This window comes from Artemia sp. Qi Xiang Cuo, chromosome 12 (genome assembly GCF_049724085.1).
Source record: "Artemia sp. Qi Xiang Cuo chromosome 12, ASM4972408v1, whole genome shotgun sequence".
In the NCBI taxonomy this organism is placed as follows: Eukaryota; Metazoa; Arthropoda; class Branchiopoda; order Anostraca; family Artemiidae; genus Artemia; species Artemia sp. Qi Xiang Cuo.
Window position 1 is genome coordinate 17,767,014 of NC_142805.1, and position 15,263 is coordinate 17,782,276.

The 15,263-nt window shown below is 35.4% G+C and overlaps 1 protein-coding gene across 6 annotated transcripts in view; it reads right to left on the reverse strand.

Moving 5' to 3' along the window:
• Positions 1 to 335: 335 nt before the first annotated feature.
• Egfr (epidermal growth factor receptor) overlaps positions 336 to 15,263 on the reverse strand; it is a 202,134-nt gene continuing 187,206 nt past the window's right edge. For all 6 annotated transcript variants that reach the window (XM_089098376.1, XM_089098378.1, XM_089098379.1 and 3 more), the window contains 2 exons: positions 6,724 to 6,951; positions 336 to 4,702 (listed from right to left, as the gene is read on the reverse strand). In XM_089098376.1, coding sequence (XP_088954502.1) covers positions 4,128 to 4,702; positions 6,724 to 6,951 — 803 coding nt within the window. In that variant the 3' untranslated portion in view covers positions 336 to 4,127. The remainder of the gene's footprint in view (positions 4,703 to 6,723; positions 6,952 to 15,263) is intronic.

Here is a 15,263-nt window from a genome sequence, read left to right on the forward strand (position 1 = left end):
TTTTCTTTGATGTATTTTTCTCTTGTATTTCTTTTTTCTGTTTGTTGCTCCACTTTCATACTAATTTTTATGTGCCAACTATAATTAAAATAAGTATATAAATGTGATAAGTGGATAGCAACCTAGAAGGACTAATAGAACCCCAAGATTTTTTTTTTCAGAGAAATATCAAAAATATCTTTTATTTTAGGCATGAGAAGTTCTGGTCTCTTTAAAAAAAAATTTCACTGAAAATGTGATACGGAAATTTCTAGGAAAAAAAATTAGTATACATACTTTGTTTTACGCGCAACGATGTGTTTTCCTTTGAAAAGATGTATTCAAGATTTTATGTCGTACGAAATATATTTATCATCTTCAAAATTACACAGCACATAACAGTTCTATCAGATTTAGGAATATACAATATACAAAATATATACAAAACCATATCACTGGGGAAACTGTGTACATCAAAAGAAAGAAAAACTTAATGGCGCATTTGTACTAAGAATTGCTAATATGGAAATGCAGTATACAAATTTCGGAATGAAAAAAAAAATTATATACATAATAAATTATGACACAAACAAATTCATACAATAAAAAAACTAATGCGTCCCTCAAAATTCAGTGAGCTGGAATCTGAGAAATCTGGAATCTGGGATATGGGTTGGTAAAAATTCGTTTGGAACTTAGAAATTCGTTTGAACTGACATAATTTGACTACAGTTCAACTACAGTAAAATCAACGCGTTTTACTTTCCATAGTTACAACTACTCAATCAGTTAAACCTCGAAAGCTAGTAGACTTTTCATAACTCCTGTCACTGAGCAGATTCAGCGCGTAGTCACTTACGGATGTTTGGAATTTCACTTATTGATTATAGACTTTATTTTATAGATTATATAGATTTTATAGATTATATACTTTTTTTCATAGATTCTAGTCCTAGGGCATTTAAGGAGAACACCATTTAAATTTCCTTGAAAATTTTGCCTGACAACCTGGCAATTGTCGTTCTGACAAAGAAGCAAACTTTCGATGTTCAGACTTTTTCAAAACTGAATTATGTTTGACTTGACTGTAGGCAAGTCAACTACAGTAAACTATTGTATTTTACGGTCTGAACGCTTTCTAAAAAGAAACCTGTCTTCACTTATCTAATCAGAGCTGGATTATGAAGTAGACTATGTTTAGCCACATCTTAAGGGGCTCCGAAGCGAAAGGGCAAAAATAGCCCACCATAAGGGCAACAAGTAAGATGGTACAGAGAAATCAAGATTCTCAGTTGCTAAAGATGCAAGATTCAAAGTACTTAGCTCTTGAAAAAGAAACCAACATTTGAACTAAGACGAAGAGGTTCACCAGGTCAGGGAAATTCAGTAGCCAAACTACAGAAGAAGGAAACACAGTCTGCTATCTAGTGTCAATATTTAGCACTAAGGCGAATTTTGCGATCCTCTGGATAGCGAATCGATTCTCCAAGAGACTGCAAATACTTTATATGGGATTTTTAAATGATTGAATATTGTTTCAACGGCAAATTAGTAAGCCAGCATAGATAATGAAATAAGTAAATTGAAATCACCAGTAAATGATGGTATTTTCCAACCTTCTTATTTAACTAAAAATGATAATTTATAAGTATTTGTAATTTAGTTTTTAGCCCTTTATCTTGTTTAATGTATCTTCTACAAGGTATCAACTATAAAATTGAGCAACGAGTGCGGGCATATTTAAACACAAAGTAAAACAACAGCTTGAAAAAGAAACGAGTTCCATTTTTGGATTCTCAAATTTTCATAAATTTTATAGATAAGCACTTATACAACACTGGCAAAATAGTACTGAAAACCGTTACTAGATCCCAACTGATAGTCATCTGTTATTCCTCTCATTTTTCTACATTACAACACAAATATTGTCATTTCTTATTGGGATCTACCAGGAAGTTTCGAATTCCCCCGCCCCCCAAAAAAATGGGGAAAATAGAAATTTTTAATTTCTAAAAAAAAATATCAGAAATTGAGCTTAGAGCTAGAAATAAGAGCGTTTATTTTTGTCAAGTTCGATCCCGAAGTTGAAAAGCAACAGCTCCTTAATAAGATTAAAAATCTGAAAATCATTTTAAATTTTGTTGCTCTCGTGTAAAGTTTAAATTGCATAACACCACCTTTTGAATGAGCAGTGCTGATGTTTTAAGTAAAAATACTAAAAAACTTGTGAGCAAGTTTGCAATGGCATCAATTCACAAAAAATTATGTAGGGGGGGGGGGAGGAGGGCTATTTTGCGGATTTTTTTTCAGTGAAAATACCAAAAGTATATTTCTCAATGAAAATACCCAAAAAAGGGTATTTTTTCCAGATCTATGGAGGGAGAACAATAAATCTAGGTAGAGGGGAAATGTCACTTTCCCCCAAATTGATTTAATTACTATGCTTGGTTAGTTAGCTCATTAGAAAATTTAGATAAGTAGATTAGTCATTAGTCATGGCTTATGGGCCTTATTGGCTTATAACTTATTGGCCATGGCTTATTGGCTTATGGGTCTGACAAATTGGTCAAAGTAACAAAGTGACTTTGGACAACACGCAAGGTTCTGGAGCCGAAATACCATTAGCACTAGTTGTTTAAAGTATGAAAAAACACATTTTTTATACAAAAAAAAAAACGGTTTGTAAATTTAAAATAAACAAGTTTAAAATGACAATTTTTTTCTCCTTAATCGATCTATACTTCTTTTTATGATTGTTCAAGATAAACAATAAAATTGATTTAAAGATTAAAAAAATAGAAACAAGAATAAAAAAATAGTTTAGCATTCTTTTTGTATTAAAACTGCGTCAGTTGATAAGTTTTTTATCATTTATTACTCTAGTCTGTAATGAAGTAATATTTATTTTGAGATAACAAAAAATTAATAAACATCAAAAAACCGATGCCATTCAAAAAAAAGAAAAAAAAGACAAAATCTTATTTATTGAACTTGGAGCAAAACAATAACACCGTATTCGATTTCCAATCATTTCTCTTTTGCGTCTTAATTTATTATTCTGGTCTATACACAAGTAACAATATTTTGAGAAAAAGAACAGAAATTAGAAATTCGTGCATAATTTGCATTAAAAAATATATCTGAATCTGAATTTGTTGAGATTATGAGTTGGAACGGTATAAATCTAAATAATAATCACGAAAATAATCCCATTTCGATTTTCTACCCTTTTGCTTCAGGTCGATATATCCCTAAAAGTTAGCAATGCAAATATCCAATTGGTCATAACAAATGTATTCTATAGGAATACACTTTAATCTAAATTCATTGATTTTTATTGATATAACATTATAGATTTAAACATTTGCCCACAAAATGTTCCAATGTTCGATTTTTCATCGTTTATCTTTTGCACTTTAATTTATTATTGTGGTCAATACTATAATTATTATTCTGATATATAACCAAGTAATAACTATTTTGAAATTAATAAAAATTATTAATGTGTATATAGTTCGTATTAAGACGATGACGTTCATTAAAAAATACCTTTCAATTTAATTTTAGCGACGGGAAAATATAAATTTGAACAACAGAGCCTAAAATGTTACAGTTTTTCATTGCCTATTACTTCCATAGTAAAATAAATTTGTTCAATAAAAAATATAGCTCAATTTAAATCTATCGAATTTTATTGATGGAACACTATAAATTAAATAATTTTGAACAAAATATTACAATTTTTGGTTTTCCATCTTTTGCACCCCAGTTTTGTTGTTCTGGTCTGTTTTCCATAGGCACTTAAAAATTCGTTTTAAATGGAAAAAATTATTTCGTGATTTGCATGCACAATGATATATAAAATAACGTCAGTTAATCACATGATATATAAAATAACGTCAGTTAATCACAAACTCTAACGAGATAAAATTATGCAAAACAGGCGAATCAAAACAGAAGCACAACGAAAAAAGCAAAAGGCAACAACAAATGTTCCTTTTAAATTTACAAAATTTTAAAGGAAAATTGTATAAGCTACGAATAGTCAAGTTGTTCGTTCGTTTTTCATTGATAGCTTGTAACTGACTTAACGGAAATGGCTTATATAATTGGCACTATTAGATCACTCAAATATCAAATAGATATTATCATACAGTTGTTTCGCTTCTATTGCCCTTAATTGGGGTCAGAGGTTGTAGTTCCCTTTGTAAGTCATTGTAATATTCATGGTCTAATTCTTCTTCCGGAGATTTTGGATTCTTTCCAAAGGTTCCACAAGGTAACTGGTATGGGCTTGTCACAGGTATCCCTAAAGTAGCCCCACCTCCTACATTAATACTACCAGGTCCACTACTATACACTGACTTGGTCGAAGAAGGTCCACTAAAAGCTCCACTAATACTGGCAGATACACTAAAGGGTCCATTTAGGCTACCTGGCCCACTGGCACTACCCGGCCGCATGTATCTATCACCATTTATACTACTTGGGCCGCTCATGGGTTTAAGGACAACTGAACTAGGAGAAATTGGAGGTTGCGAAGAGCCATATGGAGAATGTGGTGCCGGCCCATAAGGAGACGAGGGAGGATATATGAAAGACCCCGGGCTAAACGGAGAAGATGGGTATCTCTCTGCTTCAGCCTTCGACATGATATGATATTCTGGATTGTCCATACCCAGCACAGGTCGACGTTGTTGTTTGTACGTTTCACTTTCGTCTTCTGGAAGAAAAGAAGGCTTATTTTTTCAGGTTAAGGTTTTTTTTTTCATTTAAAAAAATCTTTGGGAATGTCTTTCAAAATTAACACACAAGGTCCTATAGTGGAAGGATATGAAGACTATAAAAGTGTGGAAACCCTGCGCATAGCTCACTAGGCTTTGAAATTGAGATTGAAGATCTTTATTAAGACTAAAAAAAGTGCAAAAATAAGCACGAAAAAAAAATATATCTAAAATAAGACATAAATTATTCACCAGCTCCTGAGTTTATATTCCTGCAAAATTACCCAGAAAAAAAAATCACGAAAAATTTCGTAAAAAAGAAACTAATGGGCCATATCTAGGATTTTTGTTCGGGGGAGGGGGAGAGGTTTACGAGTCAGACAAACATTTTGGGTGGTGGAGGGGGTTTAAACCACCTACCCCCTAAATAACCCTCCCAGACCTTGTTTACCCCTCCCCCCTCCCCAGCTAAAATTTAGTTTCTTCAATAATCTTGTCAAAACTAAGATAAGCCTGTATAATTCAAGCATACACAGAAACAGGTCAGTTTTCTTAAGTATATCTTTACCTTTATGATAATATGTGACTCATTTTTCAGTTTTCACTGCATTTTTGCTTGATTTGGGAAAATTGGCTCCAACTTTGACTCCCCAACCTCCCCCAAAATTTTGACGAAAATTACACCACTACTCATTTGACTACGAAAAAAAATAAAACCACTTCAATGAAGTTAAAGACTGAAGCATAAACTATTTCATATCATAATACCAAAAATAAACTAAGCAATAAAAAAGATTCTCTAAAATAAAACGTCAATTAATTACCACCAGTTTTTACGATTTCTGTTCCTGCAACATTACTTCGTAAAAAAATTACTAAACTCATGGCAGATCACTGAGACTGGCAACCTTGTGTTTTGAGTGATCACTAAGCTATGAAAATGAGATTCAAAAATCTTCATATGGACCGACAAGAAAGGAAAAGGGTCGATTCACAAGCGGTTTTATATCTGAAAGTCAATTTATGTCACTGAACAAACCAAAGCCGTGTTCAAGGGGGAGGGGTGACAACCATCTCCTTCCGAAATGTTTTTCCGACTCGTAAAAACGTGACAAAATGCATATAAACAAATTGTTGAGGCGTTTCTAAAGTTTTTTTGCCCCCCCCCCGGAACAAAATCATGTATACGGCCTTGGAACTAACTAAGAATAGATCGCAACAATGGAAATTTTGAAAATATTGTAAGAACAGAAAGTCTAGAAGGAAAAAGCGGATGTTTAAAAACAGGCAAGATCTCAGATGACTTTTTTGGAACCTTCGTTATAATGTCAATTCTACTGAGATTTTTTTTTGTAAGTTCTACCCCCCTGGGATGTTGATCAGATAGATTAAAACCCGTCAAAATAGTAGAACTAAAATATTTTAAATTTTCAAATTCATGATATTTTGGATGAGTGGTCGTCCCAATAGTTTCTTATACAGATAAAATGAAGTTTCCTGTCTTGATTGAAAAAAAATCTTGCATAGTTTGGATATGAAATCAAATAACAATCTGCATTACTTGCATAAGGGAATTTCACTAGGAGGTTCATCCGATATTTCTTTTAAAAATGTGAATGCCGAACCTTAGAATTTGTAATTTGGCAAATTATACCTTGAAATTTTCAAAAAAGTAAAAAAGTTTAAAACATCTAAATTCCTTCAAAGGTGATAAAATGTAGTTATAAGAACTAGACCTTCGCCGGTTGGCAAAATAGAACATAGCTGAAAAAATAGTAACACCCATAATCTTTGAGTTTGATCCAGAGATATGTGTTCCTGCCGACTCTTGCTTATTATTGCTACTTTTTTTATTCGTTATATTTATTCGTGATTTTTTAGTATTCAACAAAATTGTTCTACATTTTCTCTAATTTTAAAATAAAAAAATAAATTTTGTAAATTCTATAAAACAGAAGGATTGTTTACATTTTCTATAGAATTTTAACCAGCAAAGCAAAATGTAAACCGAGTAAATTACCTAATATCTTTCCATCTCCAATTAGATCCATGTAGCCACTCTGGGTTGTCGCTGAAAGTGGAGGTTGTTGAGAGCCACTTGGAGATGGCATGAGGTAGTCATCTTCGTCTACTGGAAGATTTAAAACTTCTCCTCCCACTTTGGCCACACTTTTGCATAAGCCTCCCTTTCTTAAAAAGTTGGGAGGAGGAGGGTATAAGAAATGACGCCCATCGACTTTTTCAGCGTCTGTAATTAGTAGATTAATTTATTGGCATGAAAAGGTCAAAACCAAAAAAAAAAAAAAAAAAAAACAAAATAAACAGAGAAAGAGATTAAAGCTTAAAAAAGGCGACAACACAGGAAAAAAGCAAAAAAAAAAACACAGTAGATGACAAAAATAACAGGCATAAAAAAAACTGGTTAAAATTATTAATTTTGATAGATTTTTAAGATTTTATCAGATTTTTTCTTTGGGTCTTTATAAAAAAGTATACATTGCGTTGTTGTTTTTTTTTCGTGTGTCGTCCAACAAGCTCTTTGGCTAAATAATTGCAAAAAGCTCACAGATATAATAATCAAGACGAAATTAATGACGGCTTCATTTTGTACCTGGGCTATAACCACCCTTCTATTTTTGCTGTGGGAACTTTTGAGATCATATGCAGGCATTACTGGCTGAACTTTATTCGGTTTCAGGTTTCTTTATTTTTTCCTTGTTTTCTAAAGCCTCATATCCTCTTTTCTTGCTTATGAGAAATTTTTGTGGAATATTCAATATCATTTTGTCTTTAATTAGACGCAAAATATATTATTTATATTTTATATTATACTATTTACATTTTTCTTTTCTTTGGCAAAAAATAAATCATTAATAGCAGTAACAGTAATAATCATTTCAGGAAAATTTGATCCAAAACCACTTTGCTGATGCATTTCATAAGCAAATAAAAGCAGAAAAAAATCCAATAGCATTTCATGCACAATAGTAGAGTTTGGGAAAAAAGAGAGATCCCTTACACCAAATTCCCTTTCCAGACATTTTGGAAAATAAAGTGGAATGATCAATTTTGATGAACAATTACTTCTGGTTCCAGCAATTTGAAGGATATTAAGTGAAACTTTTCCTTTCCATAACGTCTTATCTTATTTAGGTTCTAAGAATTTTAGAAGTTTCTCTTTTTTCTAAAAAGCAATATGTCCTACAGTAATAGTTGTAAATTGGAATTCTAGACATATTTTTTGCATATCCTGGATGCAGGAAAAGATTTTCTGTTACACTTTTTAATAATAGTCGAAAAAACCCAAACGCATTTTTTCAATTACTCCGCTGTCTTGTAAAATTGAACTTCCGGTGCATACTGTCTTTTGGATTTACCAGAGTTGACCCTGTGTGACATTCCAACAGCTAAGTTTCTTAATTACCAGAGTCAATAAAACCGAATTTGAAAAACAGCATGATCATGATTAGAAAGCAATCTGAGAATGACTCGAAGTGACAGTAGAGTTTCCACTTGTCTTTGCCAAGGAGAATGTAAAACTTATAATGGTACGTTCAGACGCATGGGAAAACCGATGAGAAAAACAAATCGGTATGAGGGGAAAAGTATTCATACGATAAGTGCAAAGTTTTTCCTAAAAAGCACAGATAACATGCACTAGTGCAGGCCGAGTCTCTAAGCCAAGTGTATTTTTAGCTAAGTATCTTCCTCTTTTGTGTTAGTTTTGTACGAAGCATAAGGTTGGGTAAACACTGATGGTTCTGGACAAAAACCACCATTCAATCATTCAAACATTTTATTAATACTAAAACACTATTACAAACGTAGACAAGTTATTCGGCCCAAGAAGCTTGGCTTGTTAATCTCGAACTTTCACTTGCTTGACAGTTGAAATGCTTTCTGAGAACTTCAGAGTTATCAGTGGGGCCTCTCCCAGGCCACTCAGCGCGTCCCCAGGTGGCGGATAGGGGACCGTCCTGTAGATATGCAGGGCACCTCCCGGTAGGGAGGCGCGGACCAAGGGAGGACCTGGTCTCTGGGGGTCTTGAAATATAGCTGGAGCACCCACGTCTGGGGGCAATAAGTTCAGGCGGAAGAGGTGGAAGGACCCTCTGATGTGCACTGGGCAGGGCCCATCGGCGTATGGATACGTCCCGCCAGTCACAAACCTTCTCCCAGCAATGGGAAAATTGCAGGTGATGCAGGACGCCAGAAGGGCGCATTATCGGTAGTAGATATAGCCGACCCCTGCTAGGGATGGAGAGGAGTGGCTTACCGCCGTCCTGAAATTAGCCAAGAAACCTCTTCTCCTATAAAATATGAAGTACAAACGATCAAGAACGAGAACCAATACTACCGCGTCCGGGGCAACCGACGAAGTTACCGCGTCCGGGGCAACCGACGAAGTTACCGCGTCCGGGGCAACCGACGAAGTTACCGCGTCCGGGATAACCGACGAACTGACGACCCAGAATCTCCCTTTAACAGTGTTGACAACTCCAAACCCGGAGGCTATGCTTTCTCCTAAATTTATTTTATCTGTTGGAACCCTGAACGTTAGGACGCTTGCTAAACAAGTCAAAATAGATCTTGTCCTTAATGAACTAAACCGATATAAATGGGATATTGTGGGACTTTCAGAAACATATCTCCCAAGCACTGGCGAAGAAAGCATCGGCAACACTAGTCTGTTAGTTTCTGGGAGAACCGATGGCGTCCATTGCCAATGTGTTGGTTTTTTTATGTCGAGTAAGGCACGAAGATCCCTGATTTCCGTAACGCCTGTGTCAGAACGGTTGATTATGATACGAATGAAAGGATCACCGATCAACATCACGATCATACAAGTCTACGCTACTGACTGCAGCAAACCAGATGAAGAGTCTGACAATTTCTACCTTCAACTGCAAAGCTTAATTGACGCAGTTCCTAAAAAAGACCTTATTGTTGTCATTGGCGACTTCAATGCTATTGTTGGTAACGATTCTGCTCGAAATGAAGAAGTTATGGGTAAATTTGGCCTTGGACGACTTAACAAGAGGGGCGAACGCCTCATTGAATTTTGCAGAGACAGTGATCTAGCCATTACCAATACTCTCTTCAAACATAGAGAACGTCGTAAGGCGACATGGACTTCACCGGATGGAAAAACCCGTAATCTTATTGATTACGTGCTCGTCTCTAGGCGGTGGAAATCATCTGTGCTAGCAGATGGCGATTTCGCAGGTGGCGATTTCGACAGCGACCATTCCCTGGTCATGTCTGCACTAAAGATACGCCTGAAATCTTCCTCAAAGCTAAATAATAGACCCGCTCGTTTCAACACACATCTTCTCAAAGACCCTCAAATTCGCCAAACCTACATCGATGAACTGTCTACTCAAATATCGGACCTTCTTTCTAATATTCCTGTAACTCTATCTAAAGAGGATATCGATAAACTGGTCACAGACTCCTCTAAGATCATCAGCAAAGTAGCGATGTCCACCCTAGGAACCAAAAAGGGTGATAAAAAGCCTTGGATAACAAATGAAATTATTTTATTATGTACTGAGAAACGAAAACACAATAACAGGTCAGACAGAGAGAGCAGGGACAGATATGAGCAGTTGAAGCGTGCTGTAGAAAAAGCCACCCGTAGAGCCCATCGCACCTACATTAAAGACAAATGTGAACAGTGTGAGGCTGATTTTAAGAGAGGCGATTCATACTTTATGTATAAGAGAGTTCGTGAGCTAACAAGCAAGAAAAGCCTCAGTTCTTGTACACTGCTAGATAAAAATGGCTCTCAGATACAAAGCACAGAAGGTATCCGATCGAGATGGATGGAGCATTTCAAAGAAAAGCTTAATCCTGATATCTTTCCAAACTCTGCTGTCCTGGACCTCTTGCCCGTTACTGTCTCAGATCCCAGCCCACCTCCTCTCCGTTCTGAGGTCGAAGATGCCATCCAAGCGCTGAAGACTAACAAGGCCCCTGGCCCGGACGGAATACAGGCAGAACTACTGAAAGTCAGATGTGAACCACTTATAGATCATTTCCACAAGATTGTATCCGCTGCCTGGCAAAAGAGTCATTTCCCAACTTCTTAGTGCGAAGCCACAATTGTTCCACTACACAAGAAGGGGTCAAAGGCGATATGTGATAATTACCGTCCTATTAGCCTAACAAGTCAAACTGCCAAGTTCTTCACCCGAATTATACTCCAACGGATCAGAGCCGTGTCATCCTTAGTCATCCAAGAATACCAAGCCGGTTTTCGCCCTGGGAGATCGACAGTTGACCAAATTTTCACTGTTCGCCAAATTTTAGAGGAATATCTGGAATTCGGTCGCGGCCTGTATCAGCTCTTCATCGACTTTAGGCAAGCATTTGACCTTATTTGGAGAAATGGCCTATGGCATATCCTTCTCCATTACGGAATCCCACGAAACCTAGTAGATGTTATCAAGGATATGTACTCAAAATTTGGGAGTCGTGTGATGACTAGTGAAGGTCTCACTGACAGTTTCCAGACTTCTGCAGGTGTCCTTCAAGGATGCCTTTTGTCTCCAGAGCTGTTCAACCTTTTCCTCACAGCAGTCTTATCCCTGGTGGAGACAACTTGTGGCGCACATATAGGGGGTGTTCAGATAGATAAGCTAGCCTACGCCGACGATATCAACGAAATGGCTGAAACACCCGAGGATCTACAAGCCGTTCTTAACGACGTCTTCGAAGCCACTAGTTCTTTTGGAATGATCATAAATGTATCAAAAACAAAGGCTATGTGCTGCTCACGAAAGCCAAAGGATACAGTTAAGCCAGACCTGAAAATTAATGGAGAGAGTATCCAGTGGGTTGACGAGTTCCCTTACCTCGGTAGTCTGATTACCAGCGACAACAGTCCATCAAAAGACATCAAAAGACGTCTCGCCCTCGCGAGTTCCAGTTTCAAGGCCCTTATGCCCATATGGCGAAGCAAGGATTTGTCTCTGCGGCTTAAGACACGACTTTTTGATACCCTGATCATCCCCATCGCAATCTACTCATTTGATACATGGACACTGAAGGTAAATGACAACCGTCGACTTGCAGCTTTTGAAACTAAGTGCCTCCGCCGCATCGGCGGGATCACTTATCTTGATAGAATCTCAAATTTCGAACTTTTCGAGCGCCTTAAAGTACAACAAACAAGTCTCATCAAGATGCAGCTCCAGTAATCTTGATGGCTTGGTCACGTACAACAAATAAGTTAGTCTTTTTTCCCAAAAATAACCTTTTACGGCCTAATTCAAGGTTCTCGTTCCCATTGTTATGCCCCAAAAAGGTGGAAGTAATACTTTCTACCTCACCACCTCTTGGACCTTCTTCGCCTAGCAGAAGACCGTGAAGCATACAGAAGGCACATCCACGCCGTTACGAGGAAAGAGGCCCCAAGACGACCTTCAAGGACGGATGGGACTTAAGTAAAGTAAGTAAGTGAAATGCTTTCTACTTTCAAAATGATTGCTAATTTTTGCTCGACAACACACGAAAAACTGATTGGTACAATAGGGAAACTAGAAGAATTCTTACTCCAAAACTGATACTACGGGAAAAACCGTTCGTTTTCACATGATACTGTTCAATTTTTCAGCGTTTCCCATGCGTCTGAACGGGCTATAAGATTGGAAATTGGCGCTAGTGCCAAAAAGAATTTCCGCCAGAACCATCTAGAATTTGGGATTTGTTTCTTTTTTAACACATCTTGCATACTTGCTATTGCATACTTGTTTTTCAGGCACTTCAAAAAGTAAAGGAAGGTGAAGAAAGTGAACATTATAAAATTCTTAAAACAATTTCGAAAAATTCTAAAATACTTATATCATTCCTAAAAGCACTTCGCTTTACTTTACCCCCTTATTGTGCAAATATACCCTATAGCCCAAATTATTGCGTATACGATACTAAAACTGTTGTTTTTTGGGGTTTAAAGGGGGGGGGGAGGTAGCTAGGTTAGGTTAGGTAATAAAATATGCTTATGCTACCTTAAGCTACTGCATACTTGTTTTTCAGGTACTTCAAAAAGTAGAGGAGGGCGAAGAAAGTGTAAAATCACTACATCTCAGAAGGAAACATTATAAAATTATGAAACAAATTTCGAAAATTTTTTAAATACTTATATGATTCCTAAGGGCACTTCACCTTACTTTACCCCCTTAATGTGCAAATGTAGCCTATAGCCTAATGCATTTTCCGTTTTTTTTCCAGATATCACTCTTTTCTTCAAATAGTTTTAACGGCAAAGAAGTAGCGTCGACAAAATTAAAAAAAAACGGAAAATGCATGGATAGTGTATAATTTGGGCCATATATATTGCCCAAGGGAGGAGGGTTAAAGTAAAAAAAAATATTTTAAGGAACTTGATAATTTGTTGAAGTTATTCTCAGAATTATAGTGTTTCGTTCTGGGAAGGAATGATTCTAAGCTAGTACCAAAAAAGCAGCACTGACAAGCTTTACGTCAACTAGCCTGCTGGACTTCTCCAGATTTTCTCAAGGTAACCTATGCTTTGACTTGAAAACAAAAAAAAAAAATCGCAAAGAAGAGAGAAACGAGAACAATAAAAGCAGTGAAAAACAGAAGAGGAAATTGTGCAATTATTTCGGTCGAGGCCTCCGCTCGACCGGCCTCAGTGCAGAATAATGAAAAAATACAGATAAAAGTCCAAAGGAGAGTATAAAAACCAAACCTCAAAACAAACACATGCAACGATGAAAGGGCAACTTAATAAAAAATACAATACTAAATGGCTTTTCACAATTTTATGTAAAACATAAATCCTCAAAGGCTAATCGCTTACGAGGTAGGGTATTATCAGAGATTCTATTAGGTTGTCAAATATAATGTTGTGGATAGATATAAAAACGATCGGAATTAACAATTTCATTTAAAATGGGGCTTAGAAAAGTTCCTCCTGTGTCTCTATTGAGGGCGAACTTTAGGCGAATGTGCTTTTTTATTTCAACTGCCTCCAAAAAAAAAAATATATATAATTATCACTTACAGAGGAGTTTAAGATTTAATCCTAAAGAATTGTAGATTAACCTTATCAGTTGTTCAAATTTTCATTGAAATTCCCTAGTTTTTTAATAAAGTGCTACACTGCAAGACTTGTTTTTGATCCCTTTCTCTCTATGTTAAATCGTCATGTTAAGACTCAATTCTTTTTGGCTTTACTGCACCTTAGCAATTTTTCAGCCCTAAATTCTGCAAAAAAAAAAAAAAATTATATCCATAGATTATTGATTTTTATTGTTCATTAGTACTGCAGAGTTTCAAATATAGGTTCTAAAGAATTCAGGATCTCATAGTTTTATGAGAAGAAGTTGGGAAACTGAGTGAGCTACATAGACTACTAACTGTGAATTAATAAACTCAACTGACTTTCTAGAAGTTGAAGTACGTATTAGAGTGAAAATAAAATCTGATTTTCGGAATTGGTTGGGTGGAAACTTACATAACCAAAAATAGAAAAACTCGGGAATTCAATTTTTAATGAAAAAGAACTAAATATACAGTTTCTGGTAGTAGCGGGCGCCAAATTAAAAACAATGAACTTGGATGAATAGTCAGTAAAAATTAAAAATAATCAGTAAAGTATAAGTAAAAATTCAAAATAATAAAATATAAAAATGTGAAATAATAATAAAAGTAAAAATAAAAAATAATCAATAAGAATAAAAGTAAAAATAACTAATAAAAAGTAAGCTTAAAACATATGCCACCAGACTGCTAAAGAAGGCATAGCTTTTGTCGAAGGCGTAGTTATCTTGGGAATCAATAAATTATTCGTGATGGAATTTTTATGAATTAAAAGTGTTTTTTTTAAATTTAACCATTGCTTATTTATCTTCACGGTTCAATGGAGCAATATTGACGAAAATTTGGTTTTGTCCTAAGAATTTCACAGTTTTAAAACAACCAATAGATAATAACGCTTTTTAGGTACGGATAAATTAAATACTAGCTAAATCTCACTTTTACCTCTTAGTTCACAGAAATAATATACATTCATCACGATAATGTTGTTTCTGAGCTTGTCAATTTTAGTTGTTCTCCCAAACAATTTTTACAGTTAAAAAAAATCGACATATGTCGGGCAACTGGAATTGTTTTCTAGACAATGCATAGTCCACGGAATTGTGGTTAATGTTTCTAAACAGCTTTTTTTGCCTTTTTGTTCTTCGGAAAAGTGAAAAAAAAATCGGTGTATTATAAGTTTTTTCAATTTTTTTTTAATTTGACTATTTAAAATTAAAAATGTGGAATAAATAAATAAAACTACTTCATCCTGTTGGCATTCTAATAATGGTGACATTTTTCAACAACAGAACTGGGTCAGCTGTTAATATTTATTCTGTAATTAGGGGAAATTAAATCAAAATCTCACCAATCATGGTTGCAGCAATAGTTACAATCTATGAAGAACAAACCACAACCCATAACAAAAGAAAATTCAAAATGCTTAAAAAAAAACTGTTAAGTGAGAAAAAAATGCTATTTAAAGGTGATTTTGGAATGGCAACTGTGATTTTG